This window comes from Belonocnema kinseyi, chromosome 6 (assembly GCF_010883055.1).
Source record: "Belonocnema kinseyi isolate 2016_QV_RU_SX_M_011 chromosome 6, B_treatae_v1, whole genome shotgun sequence".
In the NCBI taxonomy this organism is placed as follows: Eukaryota; Metazoa; Arthropoda; class Insecta; order Hymenoptera; family Cynipidae; genus Belonocnema; species Belonocnema kinseyi.
The window spans coordinates 23,581,741-23,601,797 of NC_046662.1; the positions used below are offsets into that span (position 1 = coordinate 23,581,741).

At 25.4% G+C, this 20,057-nt stretch overlaps 3 protein-coding genes across 4 annotated transcripts in view; 1 reads left to right on the forward strand and 2 right to left on the reverse strand.

Annotated features, from left to right (window-relative positions):
- Positions 1 to 3,334, reverse strand: part of LOC117175691 (cell division cycle protein 27 homolog) — a 36,948-nt gene extending 33,614 nt beyond the window's left edge. Inside the window, exon 1 of one of the 2 annotated variants that reach the window (XM_033365435.1) lies at positions 3,162 to 3,334. In XM_033365435.1, coding sequence (XP_033221326.1) covers positions 3,162 to 3,188 — 27 coding nt within the window. In that variant the 5' untranslated portion in view covers positions 3,189 to 3,334. The remainder of the gene's footprint in view (positions 1 to 3,161) is intronic. The other variant, XM_033365434.1, reaches the window with a different exon arrangement.
- Positions 3,335 to 3,543: 209 nt separating this feature from the next.
- On the forward strand, positions 3,544 to 13,988 carry LOC117175693 (uncharacterized protein C7orf26 homolog). Its single transcript, XM_033365436.1, has 4 exons — positions 3,544 to 3,784; positions 6,055 to 6,676; positions 11,045 to 11,343; positions 13,824 to 13,988. The coding sequence occupies exons 1-4, from the start codon at positions 3,706 to 3,708 to the stop codon at positions 13,910 to 13,912; spliced, it is 1,089 nt and encodes a 362-aa protein (XP_033221327.1). The 5' UTR covers positions 3,544 to 3,705; the 3' UTR covers positions 13,913 to 13,988.
- LOC117175695 (ribosomal RNA-processing protein 7 homolog A) lies at positions 13,928 to 19,942 on the reverse strand. Its single transcript, XM_033365440.1, has 4 exons — positions 19,789 to 19,942; positions 16,377 to 16,715; positions 14,222 to 14,521; positions 13,928 to 14,143 (listed from the first exon to the last, which is right to left on the reverse strand). The coding sequence occupies exons 1-4, from the start codon at positions 19,823 to 19,825 to the stop codon at positions 14,058 to 14,060; spliced, it is 762 nt and encodes a 253-aa protein (XP_033221331.1). The 5' UTR covers positions 19,826 to 19,942; the 3' UTR covers positions 13,928 to 14,057.
- Positions 19,943 to 20,057: the final 115 nt, after the last annotated feature.

The following is a 20,057-nucleotide window of genomic DNA, read 5'->3' on the forward strand; positions in this document are numbered from 1 at the left end:
ACTTTGTGAAAGTATGTAAGTTTCTTATTACTTTAATTTATATAACAAATCACTGGAAAAGGGGAAAATCAGAAATAACAGTAAATCTGATAATGTTAATATTTCGTCGAGTATGTATATTTTTGACTTTCGGGTCAGTTGAATTGAATAAAATTGCTTCAAACGTAAAAATTACATAATTTCTTGAAGATAGGAAAATTTACAATTAAAATTGTTATTCCTTGGTAAATATCGTAGTTGTAAAATTGTATCAAATTATGTAATTTGATATTTTAATTTAAGCATAAAAAACGTCAAAGCTGTCAAAAATCATTGCAGTCGTAGATGTAGACAATTTTGAAAAAGAAATCTTTTTAATTACAAACGTTTTTATTTTGTTATTACATTTTTTTAAAGTTAAAATATAATTAATTTTCTGTTACCATTAGTTATTACATATGTGAAAGTAAAACATTTTTTTCTCAGAACCACTGTCGTAAAAATACGAAATTACCAAAAACATTTTACTCAAATAATAATTCAAATATTCTTATTAGAAAATTTCTTAATCGAAGAACATTTTATGAAAAAATTTATACTGTAGTAAGAATACAAATGATGATAAAACATTAATCAACACAAAATTTTAATTCCTTATATAACAAACTTTCATTCCAAACTTTTTTTCTAGTTTTTTTTTTAAATTTTATAACTTTTAATTTTGAAAGTGAAGTAAACTTAATTTTTTGTCATTATTGAAACTTATTATTGTGAAAGAAAATTTTTTCAAAAATTACACACTGTAGTAAAAATAAAAATTTATCAAAAACATTGTAGTTAAAGAATTCATAATAATATGCAATGGATTTTCTGTTATCACTAGAAATTATTTCTGTTAAGAGTAATAAAAAAAATTATCTACAAAATCTCACTGCATTGAAAATAAGAAATTATGAAAACAAATTGTACCTAATTTAATAATTATTTCAATATTATACAACACATATTCAGCGAAGAAAATTTAAAGAAAACATTTACACTGTAGTACGAGTATAAATTGTCAAAAAATATAACAGTTTTTTTTAATTCTTTAAAAGTTTTGTATAGCAAAATACGTTTGATAAAAAACTTTTTATTTCATTCCTTGCATACAAATTTTTCATTTAGAAAATTTTTTGATTTAACAAATTTTTCTGATCTTTAATTTTGAAATTGAAATGTACTGAGTTATCTGTAATCATCAAAAAATACTAAAGTAATAATAAAATTTTTTTAATAATCACATTATGAAAATTACAAATGTATCACGACCAATGTAGTTAAATTATTTAATTACATATGGTTTATACAACTTTTAATATTTTAATTTAAAAAATCATTAAAATATGTAATGAATTTTCTGTTAACATTATAAAATTTTCCTCTAAAATCACACTGTATTAAAATAGGTAACTATCACAATGCATTGTAGTTAAATAATTATTAAAATGATCTAAAAAAATTGTTCACCGAAGAAAATTTGATGAAAACATTTACACTGAAATACGTTTGATAAAAAATCTTCCTGTTTAATTCCTTGTATACACATTTTTTACTCTGAAAATTTTTTTTTCAATCCATTTTTATAATTTTGAAATTAAAATTAACAGAGTTTTTGGTGATTAGAAATTAGTAACGTAAAAGTGAATTTTTTTCAAAAATCTCACTAAGTAAAATTTAAAATTTACTAAAACTACTAAAAAAACCTTTTCCTATGCGACTGACGTTTGCAAAGTTTATAAACGTAGCTATAAAATTTCCTAAATTTCTTTCACTAATTATTTGCACCTTGTGTCACAAAATACGGAAAAAAAATCAAAAATTTATTTTCGTTTATAAACGTTGTAGTCTTCTGTTCCGTCGTTTCCGTTAATGAATTGCATGTCTAAAAAAGTTAATTTAAAAATTTTTAAATCGTTTATTAATTATTTTTAATTTTGAAATAGAAACATACTGAGTTTTCATACACCAACATTCTCAAGGAAATGTATTATTCAGTGACAATACAATCTCCCCAGTAAATATTAATATTGATTTTCTTATTTTATAAAAGAAACTTCATTATATGAGTTTAAGAAATAGGTATTTTTTATTAACCATATAAGTTTTCTAGCACAATTATCATTCATCAAGATAAGAAGTATAATAATCTGAAAAGCAAAAAATATTTAAAGAACTTTTTTTAAATACAAAAAATGGTGAAGTAAACAAACCAGAAAATGATTTAAAGTTTAATACTATATATAGATGCTTAAAAGATATAAGTATGATAATCAAATTAAATATTACATAGCAATAGTATTTCCATTTTCTAAAGCTGTTATCTATCAGAATTATACTTCTTATCACTCAAAATGAAAACTATGAATTTAACCTAGACATTTCTATTATCTCGCGGAATCAATACGAAAAATGAGAGTAAATTCCTCCACGAAATTCGATCAAAACTTTCACAGAAATTAATTGTGTGCAAATATATCATCATTCGACAAACAGAACAAAATGCATTGATATAAAATTCACAATAAGCGTCGTGCTCAAATCAGTGACCCAAATCTGAACTCAATTTACAGTCTTTTTACAGTAGACTCTACAAAAAAAGTAGAAAACTAATTTTTCCAGATTATAAATCTCTTCAGTCTTATAATAATTAACTGCTTTTATATGATAAATCTTTTTATTACTAGACTAGAAACTAAATTAGCTTTAAGGTACGGAATAAAGGAGCAATAAATTAGGCATAAATTGGCATAAATTGAATCAATATTTTTGTAGAATTTAAAAAACTCGTACTCTTATTTATAAACACAAAATCACAAGGAAATTAATGTAAACAACGCATATGGTGAAATGTCGGAAAATCCGCATCTCAGTTTATTTATAGACCCCCATACGATTTACGAATGTTCCATAAAACGATATCAAAGAATGGGGGTTGAATTGGACCTCATTTTTTTTTATTGCAAAAAATTTCGAAATGACTCGATCAAGAGGTAAGCCTTCGAGAAATGTGGGATTTCGTCATTACGTAAATAGAGAATAACCAGAGTTTGAATCTTGCATGTCAATATCAGCGATCGCGAATTTGCCAGAGGACAAAGCTGCACGTCACACTTGCTTGAAAATAAGGTTTTTTTGAATACCTGTACGGGTTCCTGGATGATCATCATTCACAGCACAATTCTACGCATAAAAAAATAGCTTCCACCGAGACACAAAGGCCACAATCCGGGCATAAAGTCAGAAACTGATACTTTTTTATAAAAATTTCTTAAGAGTCCATCTTTGCTACGATCCGTTTGAAGTGAACAACCGAACAACTCACTTCGGATACAAGTCGCCAACCGTCATCCAGTAAAAGTAAAAAAAACATCGTTTGTAAAGTGAAGTTGTCTCGGAAGTAAAACATTGATAAATTTGAAATTTGGGGTAAAATATAAATTTTTAGAAATTAATTTTTGCTTCTTTTAGGACTAGCAATTCGTTTTGAGTCTCCATTTTCTTTTTTATAGATGTAAACTTCAAATAAAAGGGAATACTTTTCAGTTTCTAGAGAAAGTTGTTTATTATATCGTCAGGTATGCCAACAGTTGTAGAATAATTGGCGCTTGCGCCAACGTTCGTGTTTTTGGAATCTGTCAAATATTTTGTAAAAAAGGCACAAAAAAAGAGAAAAATAGATGAGGAATGGCTGGAAGTGATATAAAACAATCTTTGAGAAAACTAGATTTTCCGTTGTGTGCGAGGGATGCTTTGTATCAGATTGGTGAGTACAATTTTCAATTTAAAACATGCTTTTGTGATTTTGAAGGTTAGGATTTTTTTCTGGAAAAGCGGCTTTTTGAGCTAATTGCATATTTCTTGATTATTTTGTGTTATTTTCATCGTCAAAACGTCCTTTAGCCACTTTTTAGTAATTCACTTTTATTATTTTTTGCTAATTTTAATCATTTGAATTTCTGAATACAAAATATAACAGATTTCGAACTCTCAGTTTTTAGTATTTTTTGCTTTACTTCAATTCTCTTAAAATGTCGGAGTGACAACCCACAGTTTCAAAACTATATTTTAGTTATTAGTTTTTAAGTTCTCAGAAAACAATATAAATTCGTATTGCTTTTCCTTAAAAAAATAGAGGTACCTGGACTTTCAAGGTAGTATAATAATATTTATTAATTAATTATATTTATTAATATTGAATTTATTTCTGTTTATGAAAATTCAACAATTTTTCTAGAAAGACATCGTTTTTGGTTGAAAATTCAACTATTTGGTTCAACATTCATGTGTTTTGTTGAAAATTCGCCTTTTTGGTAGAAAATGAATTCTTTAAATTAAAAATTTGATTATTCTGATGAAAATTCGACAATATTATTTAGACATTATTATTTTTGGTTGGAAATTGTCTTTTTGTGTAGAAAATTAAATTACATATTGCATTTTCGGTTTAGAATTCATCTTTTTTGTTGAAAGTTGTACAGCTTTGCCAAAAAGTAATTTTTGTTGTTAAATATTCATCGCGTTAGTTGAAATACATCTCTTCGGTGTAAAATTTAACCATTTGGTTGAAAATTATTTTGGTTTTCATCGAAATTTAAACCTTTTCACTTTCGGTTGAAAATGATTTTTTGTAGTTGAAAGAACAACTATTACATTTTTTGTTGAGAATTCATCTTTTTTCGTTGAAAGTCGAACTAGTTTTTCAAAAATACATTTTTCGTTGAATAATAATCACTTTAGTTGAAAATACATCTATTCGGTTTAAAATTTACCTATTTTGTTGAAAATGTATATTTTTTAGTTGGAAATTCAACTATTAAGTTAAAAAATCATGTTTTGTTGAAAATTTTTAGTTAAAAATCTAACTGTTTAGTTTAAAATTCGTGTATTTTGTTTATCTTTTTGGTTAAAAATGTAATTATTTTGTTGAAAATTTAACAATTTTGTTGAAAATTCATCTTCTTTTGGTTGAAATATCATCTTTTACATTTGTCGTTAAAAGAACTTTACTTTTTTAGAAATTTAACGAACACAAAAATTAAAATTAGAATTTTTCAACATTTTTTAACAGCCTTTAAAAGTACATCTCCTAAATCGTTACAGTATCTACATTTTATAACAATAATTGAGATATTTTCAAATACTTAAATCATTATTTCGATGGTTCTGAAAATTGTATGTGACGTAAAGTTTTTTCTTAATTTAACATTCAAAATTGCTCGCTATAAAAATTTTAAGATTATAGGTTTATTTTACTTAATTTTAGTTCATTTTATTTTAATAAAATTAAATTTTTTTAAAAGATTTGAAAATTGTGCAAATCCAAACATTAAAGTTTTCTTAATATTTGTAAAAGTTCACTCAAATGGTTTCGAGTTTTAAAGCATTTTAATTGAGTTTTTCCAAACACATGACATTTTCATCAAAATATATTCGAATTGAACATAATGATTAATTCCTAAATTTTAAACGCTACTTTAATTTATAATTCTCTCATTTATAAAGTTTGATTGAAATTATTAAAGGTCAAGTCTGAAAAGGCTTTATTTTTTTAATTATACAAATTTGATCAATCCTATAAAGGATTTTAATTTAAAATTGTACAATCTTGCAAAATTAAAAATTAAAAAGTTAAACATTTAGATTCTAAATCCAAATTTATACAGTTTCGAATTATTTAAATTAAAACCAAATAATTGTGAATTTTGTTAACATGACATTATTCCAATTTTAACCTTTTCTATTTTAGAATTATTTAGCCATAGTTTTAATTGACACACATATAATTTTGAAAAATTTAGATTTGAAACGACAAAATGTTTAACGTTTAAATTCTAAATTCAAATGTTTTCAATTGCAGTTATTTGCATTCGCCATTTATTTAATTTTGATAGTTAAAATATTAATTTTCCTGAACTGAATTTATTTATACAATAAATGATGAGTTCACGTTAGCGTAGGTATACAATATTCATATTAATGCTATATCTTTTTCTTAAATTATTCAAATTCAACCAGAATCCTTATTCTCTCCAGAAAAGTTGTGCACTCGTCCTGGAAAACAAATGGAACTCCAGATCGATTTGATGTCAGAGTTTGTCTTTGGGGAAATCGAGAGACGAAGAAAGCGAAACGTGCCGGCAGCGATACAAGAATTGCAATTAATAGAAGTGCAGAGCGATTTTTTTCAAAGTCCAGGTGGAATTCCAGCAGTTCGAAACGCTTTATTTTTATCGCTATACCCAGCAGGGAGCCCTAGGTACAAAATCTTAGGAAACCTGGTCTCCTTAGCGATCACAATTCACAATAAAGCAGTTCTCAACGCTGCGGGAATTTGGATGCAACAACTGGGATCAACTTCTCAAGAAAGTGTAGGATTGGCAAGACACATTCTGAACGATTATTTCGTTCTGACTTCGAAATCCGTCGACAGGCTCCAACAACTCCCAATTCTCACACCACATTTTACTGCTAATCTCCTAACAGCGATTGGCGAAGTTTACAAAGATAAAAATCCACCTACAGAGGTTCTTAGATTAATTGGAGAGTGGATTAATGACAATCCTAGTCTATTATTAACTTCCCTTATGGATAATCCCGCATTACCTACCGGCGGAATTCCGATGACGCCGATTACTCCAATTGCCGGACTTTTTAGGTATTATTTTAACAAGTTTAGAAGACTCGTCCTAAAACGAGCCTCGAACTAACGCCACTGTTGAGACTTTTTTTTTGAAGATGCAACTCATATTAAAGAGAATTTTTGTACATTTTCCAGTTATTTCGATAAATTAAAAAGAATTTGGCTAAAAACTGAGGTCAGTTAAAAGATGAGGCTCCGAAGACATAATGTCAGAATTATGTGTTAATCATATTTTATATAAAAAAGCACGAAAATCAGGTAAATTATATTGCATTTACAGAAATAATTGGAAAAGATCACAAAATTTCCCTTAATTTCTTTCCAATCACAGCTTAGGCAACTATTTCTTAAACCGGTCTTTAAACATGTTTTTGAACTTTTTTTACTTCATTAGCTAAGATAAGATCCGTTAACTCGAAAATCGAAATTTCAAACATTTCAATAGATTTCAAATAGTTCTAAAACCTTTACAGTATTTTGAAAGATTAAAAGGGATTTCAGAGAATTGAAAAGATTTCAAGAACTTTCATCTAATGTCAGAGGACTTCAATGTTTTTCATTTTTTTTATACAAATTTTAGAAGATATTAAAAATTTCAAGATAATTTACGGGATGTTAAAGTATTTTAAGGGATTTTAACAGATCTGCGCGATTTTATAGGATCTACAAGGAGTTTAAAGGTTTACAAAATTTTCAAGATATTTTGTAAGAGTATCAAAGGATTTCCAAGATTTCAACGTATTTTAGTTAATTTCCAAGAATTTCTAGAGAACTTTAGGGACGAGTAAATGAAATGAAATAAAATTTTCAGGGATTTCATGAGATTTTATGGGGTCTCAGACGATTTCGAAGATTTAAACATTTTTCAAATAATTTTAAAAGATTTCAGATTTCAAGACATTTAAAATATTTTGAAAGTTTTAAGGAATTTATATGGTATTTACTCAATTTCAAGGATTTTCAGGAATTTTACAATATTTAGAAATTCAGAGAATTTCAAAAATATTAAGAGCAATTCCTATGCATTTCAAGAGTTTTAAACAAATTAAAATTTTTCCAGGGATTTCAACATAATTCAAGGGTTTTTATTAGATTTCAAAAGGCTTTTAAGGGATTTTAGGAGATTTCAAGAAGTTTCATCAGATTTCATATGATTTTAAAGTTGTCAACATTTTTGAAGAAATATTAGATTGTATGGACATATGCGATTTTTTTAAATTTCCAAGGTGTTAATAGATTTTAGAAATTTCAATCACAATTACTGCTTTTGAAAAATTTGGACGCATAGATTTGGATTTAGTTGGCATCGTTCGTAGCGCCTCTTGCGAAAAAACGTTGAAATAAAAGTTATGCAAATGGTATTATTTGTAATTAAAAACGTTAGAAATTGTACACATTTAAATTAAATTTCAAAAATTAGACAATCTAATAAGAAACGTTTTGAAATGGTATAATTTCTTATATAAAGCTTACAAAATGAAACAATTTTATTTTTAATATAAGAATCACGAATTTCAGATTCTAATTCTTTTTTAATGGATAATTTGATTAGAAAATAGTTGAGATTGTATCATTTAATTATAATTCAAAGCGTTTAAAATTGAAGAACCTTATTTTGAATTAAAGAATCTCGAATCTGAATAATTTAATATTAAAATTTTTTAAATATAACAAGTTAAAAACGTTAATATTTTCAGATTAGAATTTTGAAAATTCGCAACAAATTTCTTCTGAAGATTATCCTTTTAGTTATAAATTTTATTATTTGGTTAAAATTTTCATAATTTTCTCTAAAAGACATCAATTTTGTTTATAAATTGTTTATAATTCTTATTTTGGTGTTAAAAAGTGAACTGGAATCTTCTTTGGATTAAAATTGAACAATTTGCCTGCTTTAACAACACCTGCTTAAGAAGAAATTACTTCTTTCTTCGATAAAAATGCAACTGTTTGGTTGGAAATTAATTTTTGTTGTTAAAAAGTCATACTTCTTGGTTGAAAATTCTAATTTCTAGAAAATTTCACTATTTTGTCGAAAATTTACTTTTTGTTGAAAATTTATATTTTGCTGTTAAAAAATAAACTAAAATATTTTCTGGATGAAAGTTTCAGTTATCAAAAAATTTGACATTTTTATTACAAATTCATCTGTTCTAGTACAAAATTAAATATTTTTTGGAAAGAAATGCAATTATTTGGTAGAGAATTCAACTATTTTGTTAAAAATTCATCCTTTTTGAGCTAAATATTCGTCTTTTTGGATTGAAAACTCACTTTTTTTCCTAGAGAATTATTTCTTGTTTAAAAATTCATATTTTAATCCTGACAGCTCGACTAAAATCTTTTTCAACAAAAAATTCAACTGTTTTTTGAAAATTTATCATTTTTATTTAAAACTTTATCTATTATAGAAGAAATTTTTTTTTCAAATAAAATGAAAAAAATTTTTCTTGATTAAAGGATTATGTATGGTTAGAAATTTATCTGTCTAGTGGGAAGTACTTTTTTTGGTTTAAAATTAATTTCTTAACATAACATGTCACTCACATTTTTTTAAGTTTAATATTTTTCAGTTGAAAATTCGCCCTTTTTAGTGAAAATCATTATTTAGTTTGTAATTCCATTTTTGTTGGGTAAAATTGCATCAGTTTCGTGAAAAATGAATTTTTTGCTGAAAAGTTATATTTTTTAATTGAAAATTCAATTTTTGTAAAGAAAATTAGTCTTTTGGCTTGAAGATTCAATAATTTAGATTGAACTTTTATGTTAAAAAATCAATTATTTTGTTGAAAATTCCAGTATTTTGTTAAAAATTCTTCTTTTATGGTATAAGACATTTTTTTTGTTTGAAATAAATTTCAAAATTTGAAAATTCTAAATTTGTATATGAAATACTGGTGTCTCCTTATACTACTTTGTGATTTCAATCAAATTTAAAGAGTTGAAAAACTTAGGGTATTTTAAATGATTACAAAAAATTTAAAGAGATTTCAAAGATGTAAAGGATTTTTTTTAATTTCCGAGATTTCAAGGATTTCAAAGATTTTCTAGGGATTTCGCAAGATTCAAGGGATTTAAAAAATCTAAAAAGATTTTAAAGAACATAATGTATGTATTTTAAAAGATTCTGAGGAATTTGAAGAGATATTAAAGAATTTTGTAGGATTATAAGAAATTACAAGAGATGAAAATTTCTAAGGCATTTCAAACATTTTCGTAAAACATCAGAAGAATAAATAAATTAAAGATATTTTGACGGCATTTACTAAAATTCAGGAGATTTCAAAGGATTTGAATGGAATTTCTATAGATTTGAAGGGTTTAGGAACAAAGTTGAGATTTTTCCAGGGATTTCAAAGAATTTCAACAGTTTTTAGTAGATTTCAATGGATTTAAAATATTTAATCATTTTTCAAGAAATTACGAAGGATATTAGAGATTTTATAGAATTTTCCGTGATTTTAGTGGAATCACCAAGGGTTTGACGAGATTTTAAGGAATTTTGAAGAGCGCAGGGTATTTTAAAATATTCCAAGGAATTAACGCAATTTCTGTCAAGGATTTTAAAGAATTTCGTCGAATTTCAAACCATTTTAAAAGATTTTATAAAGCTATGCCGAAATACATTAACTTAAATTTCGATCAAATTCTAGGGATTTCCACGGATTTGAAGAGTTTTAAAAGGATTGACGAGTTTTTGCTCCATTTTTAGAGAATCTCAATAGATTTCAGGAGATTTTAAGATATTTCAAAAAGTTTAATCCGATTTAAAAGTATTTTATCCTTTTCAAAATTGTTGATGAAAATTTAAAAAAAAATATTACAAATTTCAAAATAGTTTTACATCATTTTAAAGCATTTCAAGTTATTTTACGAGACATACGCGATTTTATAAGATCTCACAGGACTATAGATTCAAAAAAAGTAATTTGATATCAAAGAATTTAAAAGAATATAATGTATGTGTTTTAAAGGATTCCAAGGAATGTCATGAGGATTTAAAGGATTTTGTAAGATTATAAAAAACAAGAAATAGAACTTAAGTGTTTTTAAAAGATTTCAATTGATTTTACAGATTGAATGTCAAGGAATTTCAAAGGAGCTTAAAGAGTTTAGAGTATTTTAAAAGATTTCAAGAAATTTAAAGATATTTTAGAATTTTTAAAGCGTTCCAAAGAATTTCGTGGGATTTCAGAAAATTTCAAGGGATTTACAAGTTTTCGAGGCATTTATAAAGAATCTGGCCGATTTTAAAGTTTCTTAAAGAATTTCAACGGATTTTAAGGGATTTAAAAAAATAAAAAGTTTCCAAAGAATCCTTAGAGGGCCTGAACAGGTTTCAGATTAATTGAATCCTAAAAATGTTTAAACCTACTTTTTTAGATGGTGTATTCTCAGTCCAGTGCGAACTGCTGCAGAAGGCTCAACACAAAACGAAGACGAACAGAAACTCTACTCGAAAATTCAACATTTGCTTATGGATTCAGTATTAAGGCTAAAAAGCAGCGGAAGCAATAAGCACGCAATTTCCGCACAACATTTAGCAGCAACGACCCGAGCCCTGACTCTGGTTTTACAATCTTTTAGCAACATTGAACCAACTTCTCGCGACCTTGCGATGGAAAGATTGGCGCAAGCTGTTAGTTCAGCTATGTCTGCAAATTGTATATATGGAAATAAGCGTAAGTATTCATAAATCTCTTCTCTTAGGCATTAAACTGTGGGGACCGTTCATAAATTACGTAATCCTTTTCTGGAATTTGTAACCGCGTACCAAAAAAGATGAATTTTCCAATGAAAAAGCTAATTTTCAAAGAGTTGAATTTTCAACCAAGAAAGAATGTTTGACCAGTTAATAAAGACAAAAATATCATCCAAAATGTTGAATTTCTAAGCTAAAAATACGATCTTTCTAGAAAATACTTAAAGTTTCAACTAAATAGTAGAATTTTCTACCGAGAAGATTAATTTTCTAACAAAAAATAAATTTTCAACCAAACAGTTGAATGTTTAAACTAAAAAGATCGATTTTTTAACAAGAATACAATAGTTAAATATGTATTTGAAAAAATTAATCTTAAAAAAATAAAATTTTCTACAAAACAGTTTAACTTTTTATCAAATAGGTGAACTTTTTAATAAATCGTTGAATTTTGAATCTAGAACATTAATTTTCTACCGAAAAAGATGAATTTTCCAAATAATAAATCTATTTTTAACCAAATAGTTTAATTTTTAGCTAAGAAGATTAATTTTCTAAGAAAAAAGACGAATTTTCAACAAAGTACATAAATTTTGTTACGAAACAGAATTTTTAAACTAAAAATGATCAATTTTTTACCAAGAATACAGTAGTTACATTTTTGTTACAAAAAATAATCTTAAACAAAACAAACAAAAAAACTAATTTTCTACCAAACTAGATGAATATTCTACTAAATTGTTGAATTTGCCAGTCAAGAAGGTGACTTTTCTACTAAACAGTTGAATTTTTATCAACAAAAAGACGAGCTTTTTTAAAAACAGATAAATTTTCAACTAAATAGTTCAATTTTTAACCAAAAAGTTCAATTTTCAACCAAGAAAATTGATTTTCTACAAAGAAAAAAAAATGAATTTTCGCCAAATTAAATAGATTTTGAACCATATAGTTGAATTTTCAACTAAATAGATGAATTTTCAACTAATAAAATTAGTTTACTACCGAAAAAGACGAGTTTTCGGCCAAATATATCAATTTTTACTGAATTGTTGAATTTCCAACTAAGAAGTTTATTTTCTAACGAAAAAGAATTTTCAACAAAAAAATTAATTTTCAACCGAACAGTTGAATTTTTAAACTAACATCAATTTTTTTTACAAAGAGTACAATAGTTAAATTTTTATTACAAAAATAATCTTAAACAAAACAAAAAACTAATTTTCTACAAAATAGTTCAACTTTCTACCAAATAAATGATTATTCTACTAAATTGTTGAATTTTCCAGTTAACAAGACGAGTTTTTCTACGTGACAGTTGTATTTTCATCCAAAATTCTGAATTTTCAACAAAAAAGATGAGCTTTCTTAAAAACAGCAAAAGTTTCAACTAAATAGTCCAATTTCTAACCAAAAAGATCAATTTTCGACCAAGAACATTGATTTTCTACAAAGAAAAAAACGAAATTTCACCGAATTGAATATAGTTGAATTTTCAACGAAAAAGATGAATTTACAACTAATAATATTAGTTTAATACCGAAAAAGACGAGTTTTCCACAAAATATATCAAATTTTTACTGAATTGTTGAATTTCCAACTAAGAAGATTATTTTTTAACGAAAAAGACGAATTTTCAACAACAAAAATTAATTTTCAACCAAACATTTGAATATTTAAACTAAAAAATATGAATTTTTTACCAAGAATACAATAGTTAAATTTTTATTTACAAAAAGCTAATTTTCTACAAAACAATTTAATCCAAAATGTTGAAATTTCAAGAAAAGAAACAAGGTTTCTTAAAAACAGTTAAAGTTTCAACTAAATAGTTACATTTTCAACCAAAAAGATTTACCGCAAAGGACAAATTTTCTACATTGATTTCTCAACCAAATTGTTTAATTTTCAGTAAAAAAATTCATTTTTAACAAACAAAGAACGAATTTTCAACAAAGTAGTTGAACTTTCAACCCAGAAAGATGAATTTTCAACGGCAAATTTTAGTTAATGTTTCATCTAAAAAATATTTTTATCAACATACAAACTTGAATCCTCAACTGAAACAGATTAATTTTTAAACAAACAATTGCGTTTTTTACCCCAAAAAATTCAAGTTATATTTTCTACCAAAAAGACTAACTTTCTACACACAAAAAAACTGAATTTTTAACATAAAATGGAATAGCTAAATTATAAACCAAAGAAAACAAAAAATATTTAACACCATACTTCAATTTTCGTCAAAAAAATTAATTTTTAACTAAAATTCTGAATCTCCAACCAAAAAAAATATGGATTGTCTACAAAGTAGTTCATCTTTCGTCTAAATATTGTAATTTTGTAACAAGTTGATAAAATTTTGTTTTTTAATGATTCGCCCTTCTAAAATACATTATATAATTTATGCACGGCCCCATCAGGCCCCATAAAAAAATCTTATAATCAATTTTTTCGTTACAGAGGAATTATTATTGCTCCTGCAATCTTTATCCTATCAGCATTTTTTGATCGAATGGACATTGCAGACTTACTCGACAAAAGCTGTTTAAGAAACTACCTGTATATTAGATTATTTGTATATTTGTATATTATAAGTTTACAAAAAAAGATCCTTGAGTTTAAAAATATTCTTATAATTTCTTAAAAGTAATTTTTAACATTTCCATGATTTTCTCAACAAAGTACTCAACAACTTCAGAAAGGTTTAAATGTCCGAGTTTGTTTCATCTGCAGCAACTTTTTCTTGTCGAGTTCGAATTTCTTGCGAAGCTCTGCCAAGTCTGAAAATATCAATTTAATCATTGCAAGGTGTAAGACAGAAAAAAAAGAAGTTCATTAAAAAATAGGGAAATACTCACTTTGCTTTTTGGCCTCGCGAATTTGGAATGAGTAGAAGTTGCGCAGCTGCTTTTTCCGAATACTGGTTTCCAATTTGTTTTGCAGTTTGTTTATTGTGGATTCTTTTCGAGCAAGTGCGAATTCTCCTCGCTTTTTTCTGCCCGTAACCTGGATCCAACCATCTGCGTCTCCTTCCTCGGCTGCCTTTTCTCTTTCTAGACGTTCTGCGATTCGTTGATCATACTTTTCCATGTACTGCTCTATTTGCTTCTTCGTGGCTGTTTCGTCGCATATGGATTCATTGTATTCTTTACACCATTCTAGAAAAATCATTTATAAATAAAAATACATTGCTAAATTTATCTAGAATGAATTTACGGATGGCTTTGTAAACTAGAAATAGCACAGAAATATTGATTCAAATTATATTGCAAATGCAGGGTGGCCGTTTTAATTAAAGAAAAAAATTCCTGGTAATTTCCGGTTCGAAAAAATTGTTTACGGTCCATTAAATTTAAAAGATAGAAATCTAGTCAACAAATTTTCTATTTAAGTGATAAAAACTGAAATTTAAAAGTTTTTTAATTCAACATTTTGCATTTAAATGCCCAATAATTTACACGTATAACATAGAAGCTACTAACATTTTTCAACTGAACAATTTAAAATTAAATGCAGTTCAAACTGTTCAATACCAAATATTGATAAATTGTAGAGTTTAACAATTCACATTCAGTTCTAAAAATATAAATCCATGTTATCACTTTGAATGCTCAAAATTGAAAGATCAATCTAGAAACATTAAAAATTTAAAGATTACTTTTTTTATAAACTAGACACTTCTTAAATTAAAATTAAAACGACTATTTATTTTAAATAGTATAAAAATCCTTAAAATATTTCTAAATTTTTCAAAAATTTACATGTTGCTTTACATTTTTTCAAAATTTTCATAATTTTTTTGATATTTTCAGAACTTCTAAACATCTTTAAAAATGATTCGATTTTTTCCTAAAAAATTTTCCTAATAATTTTTTCTTATCCTTTCAATTAAAAAAATTCCTTAAAATCTTCCACATTTATTTTTGATAATTTTATCAATCTTTCTAAACATTTTTAAACATTCTTTTAAAATTAATTTGTCAAAGTCAAATTTTATTTTCAATTTTCCCAGCAAATTTTTTTTTCGAAATCTGCCAAAATCTATATTTGGTTTTAAATTAGGCCGTGGACTGTTAGCGCTAACATTTTGCTAGGATTAATCGAATATTGTCGATTTAAATTAATAGTGTTAAATTACTATTTATACAACAAAATTATATAATTTGACTTACAAATTACATTTTTTTAAGAGAACAGTTAAAATTTGTTACGTTAAAAGTTTAGTTTTTTTTAGTTTTGAATATTGAATTTATAATTACTGATTTTAAATAAACAGTCAGATATTAAGTCATTGTTCTTTTCCTTAATTAAAAAATTCAAATACAATTGTTTAAAAATGTAATATTTTAGCCTAACTAATAAAACGTTTCAATTTACACAATTTAATTTTTAACGTTGAAATCTGGAAATTCTTCAATTGTGAACTGATTCCGAGTTTTCTTGTAAAATCAATTATTATTCACTTTTTAAATCTCGAAGTACAGTTCAATTTTAAAAAATCATGAATTAATTTACATTCACAGTTCATCAACTAAGAATATTTTTAATCAAAAATCCTCGATTTTCAAACGCTTCTAATTTTTAATCTAATTAGCCTTTAAAACTGCAGTTTGAAATTCTTTCAATTAAAATGGAAGTTAAAAAATAAAATGAAAAATTATTAAAGTAAAAGATTTTCGAAACACGTATTCTAAACTGAATGATATCATAATTGAAAAGGATAAAAATTTAATTAATGCGATTGAAATCAAAGTTGGACAGATTTTTTTCTAAAATTTCCGGTCAAAAATAAATTCACTGTCATTTCCCGATCCAGCAACCACCCTGAAATGACAAATTACAAAATAGACTTCGAATGCATTATTTTAATTGCAGTTGAAACAATATTTGTTGATAAAATAAATCTGCGAAGAAAGATTTCATTCATTTGAACGTTCTTAACTTTAAACGAATAAATATAATTTTGACTGAAAAATAATTTTTGTTGTTGTAATTCTTAAAATTAAAACTTACTCTTTAAGCCAGTAAAGAGAGGATTGTCTGAGGAACTAAGATTCAAAATTGTTTCTTTTGATAGCGAAAGTGCTTTGTCTAAACTCGATTCTTTTTCGAAAACGACGTATGTAAATTTCTCTGGGTTTCCAGGACTCGTCGCAAAAGTGACGGTTTTAACAGGTCCGCACTTTTTGCTGAATGCATGTTTCACTGAATCTTCAGTTGCATAAGGTGGAATATTTACTACGAATAACGTTCGTCCTCTTGGATATTCAGCAGCTTGATTTCTCCCTGAGTGTTCTTTTATGAACAATTGGTTTCGATCTGAACCTCCTGCTTCGTAACGCAGCCATAATGCTAAAAGAGGTTTCAATAATAATCAGATTATTTTAGTATAATGAGAATTAAACTAATAGAAACATTCATTTCTACCTTTTAAAAAAAGTCAAATTAAATGCTATTACTAAAAAAATTTTGTGATGTAGGATTAATTTCTTGAGAATGAACTTTATAGAAATTACCTGAAGTAATTTTATTACCGGCAAGAATGTTAATTTAATAAAACAATAACTTTTTTGCAAGTTTCTCATAGTTATACCGTTAAATTTTTATTCCTTCGAATTTTAAAGATTATTTAATTTATTGAAAAATTTGAATTTCTGAGATTCAAAGTCTTAATTTCTTTATTCAAATTTAAATTCTACTTAAATTCTAGGCATAAACATTTTTTTCTTAAAAATCCAAGAGATTTGAAATTTCGAAATTATTTGATAAACTTTGGACTTTTGTATTTAAAGAATTTCAATTGATTTACATTTTTTGAATTTCTAGGATTCAAATTGCTAATTTCTACATTCAAAATTAAATTCTTTTGAAATTTTAGGACTTAACATTTATTTCCTATCAAATCAAAGAGCAAGTTTTTATTTCTTCCTTCGAATTTAAATTCTTCTGAAAAGAAAGGCCTTGAAATATATTTTATTTTAAAGCCAAAAGCTTTAAAATTTCGAAATTATACTGAATTAAATTTGGACATTATTCTTGACTTAAGGGCTTTCAATTCATTGAACGATTTGAAATTTCTAGTATAAAAATGTTGATTTCTTCCTTCAAATTTAAATTCTTTTGAAATTGCAGGCTTAACATTTATTTCCTATCAAACCCAAGAGTTTTGAAATTTCCAAAATATATTCAATTAACTATGGACTTTTCGTTAGATTTGGAGGCTCTTAGTTTCTGTAAAATCTTTGAATTTATAAAATTAAAATTTTTTATTTCTTTTTTATAATTTAAATTCTTTGGAAATTCTAGTCCTTAACATTTATTTTCTATCAAACCTAAGAGTTTTGAAAATAAAAAAAAATATTCTATTAAGTTTTGACTATTTGTTTGATTAAACTTTGAATTTCTTGAATTGAAATGATTAATTTTCTCCTTCAAATTTAAAATCTTTTGTAATTCTAGGCCTAAATCTTTGTTTTCTAACAAACCTAATAGCTTTAAAATTTGAAAATTATTCTATTAATTTAGAACTTTTTGTTTAATTTAATTTTGCATTTCCAGAATTTAAATTGTGAATCCGTCAAATTTAAATTCTAATCCTATCAATCCCAAGAGATTTGAAATTTGGAAATTCTATTAATTATGGGATTTTTGTTTGATTTGAAGCTTTTTCATTTATTGAAAAATTTGGAATTTCTAGGATTTTAATTTTTAATATCTTAATACATATATTTTTTTTATTCGTGTAGTTTTCAATTTATTGCAAAATTTCGAATTTGTAGGATTCTAATTGTTATTTTCTTTTTTAAGATTTAAATTATAGACCTCAAAATTTATTTCTTATAAAACCCAAGAGCTTAAAAACTTCGAAATTATTCTATTAAGCTTGAACTTTTTCTTTAATTTAATTCTGAATTTCTAGAACTAAAATTGGTTATTTATTACTTTATATTTAAGAACCTTTGAAATACTAGGCCTTACAATAATTTATTTTCTAACTAACCCAAGAACTTAGAAACTTCAAAATTATTCTATTAAGGCTGAACTTTTTCTTTAATTTAATTTTGAATTTCTTGAATTAAAATTGGTTATTTATTTCTTTAAATTTAAAATCCCTTGAAATGTTATTTACCAAAATTTAATTTCTGTCAAAAGCAAGAGCTTTGAAACTTGCAAATTGTTCTGTTAACTTTGGATTTTTTTTTTGATTCAAGGGTTTTTAATTTATTGCAAATTTTGGAATTTTTAGGATTCTAATGGTTAATTTCTTTCTTCAGATTTAAATTCTATTAGGCCATAACATTAAGTTCTTGTCAAACCCGAGAGCTTTGAAATTTCGAAATTATTCTATTAATTTTAGACTTTTTAATTTAATTTTAGATTCAAATTCAAATTATTTTGAAATTACAGGCCTTACAATTAATTTTGTATTAAAGTCAAGAGCTTTAAAATTTCGAAACTACTCCTTTAAGCCTTTGCTTGATTCAACGGCTTTCAGTTTATTGAAAAAATTTTAATTTCTAGAATTCAAATTTTTATTTCTTCCTTCAAATTTAAATTATTTTGAAATTTCAGACATTAACATTTATTTCCTATCCAATACAAGAGCTTTGCAGTTTCGAAATTATTCTATAAGCTATGGACTTTTTGTTCGATTTAAGGGCTTTTAATTCATTAAAAATTGTTTTATTTTTTCCTCTAAATTTAAATTATTTTGAGATTCTTGGGCTTAAAATTGATTTCCTATCAAATCCAGTCATCTTTAAAATTTATACATTTTTCTATTAATTTTGTACTATTTGTTCAATTTAATTACACATTTATAATTGTATGATTATATTAATTTAAATAAATTCATTAACAAATTTTGAATTTCTATGATTCACATTTTTTATATATTCCTTCAAATTTAAATTCGTTTGAAGGGGTAGGTCATACAATTAATTTTCTATCGAATCCACGAGCTTTGAAATTCCGAAATTATTTTATTAACTTTTGACTTTTTGTTGGATTTAAAGACTCAGTTCAAATTATTATTCGCTTTTTATTATTATGAATGTACTTTTTCAATGAGCACTCTTTTCGAACATAAACAGCACTTTCGATTCCGAAAGCTTCAGAATTCAATCGCTTTGAAATTTAAAGGATTTGAAGTCATTTCTTCTTGATATACAAAGTCGTGAAATTAATTAAAATTATAAGGAAATTTGAAAATGGTAAAAAAACTGAATTCATCTGATCGGATATAAAAATAAGTAAAAGTCTTTAAAAGTATATTAAAATATTTCACCAATAAAATTAAAACAAAACAAAAAAGCATTTAATCCTTTAATTTCATGGATTTAAAGCATTTTGAGATCGCTGAAAGTTTTAGGTTATCTTTTCTGCCGCAAGCTGTAATTTTGTATGTAAAATAAAATTCACTTACTTCTGAAACCAGCGAGCGATTCCTCGGTAATTGTCATTCTGTATTTTAACACTTCACCTTATTTTTATATATAAAAACTATGAAAACCCGATCAAAACATTAAAAACACATGTGTCGAATAAATCATTAAATGCCAAAAAAGAGGTTAGGTTGTTTATGAAAAAAATGGGAAGCAAATATCCCTAGATCTATTATCTAGGGGCATTTCACGACAATCTTCCTATCGAAATCTTTAAAATCTGGATATCAATCTCTTTTAAAACATACAA

Excerpts from the sequence above, each read along its gene's own strand:
- LOC117175695 (XM_033365440.1), bottom strand. The coding sequence starts at position 19,825 with ATGACAATTACCGAGGAATCGCTCGCTGGTTTCAGAA. Across the intron at positions 16,716-19,788 it reads ATCGCTCGCTGGTTTCAGAA|CATTATGGCTGCGTTACGAA; the intron begins GTAAGTGAATTT and ends AACCTCTTTTAG. Across the intron at positions 14,522-16,376 it reads TCTCTTTACTGGCTTAAAGA|AATGGTGTAAAGAATACAAT; the intron begins GTAAGTTTTAAT and ends TGATTTTTCTAG.
- LOC117175693 (XM_033365436.1), top strand. The coding sequence starts at position 3,706 with ATGGCTGGAAGTGATATAAAACAATCTTTGAGAAAACTAGATTTTCCG. Across the intron at positions 3,785-6,054 it reads GGATGCTTTGTATCAGATTG|AAAAGTTGTGCACTCGTCCT; the intron begins GTGAGTACAATT and ends TATTCTCTCCAG. Across the intron at positions 11,344-13,823 it reads TTGTATATATGGAAATAAGC|AGGAATTATTATTGCTCCTG; the intron begins GTAAGTATTCAT and ends TTTTCGTTACAG.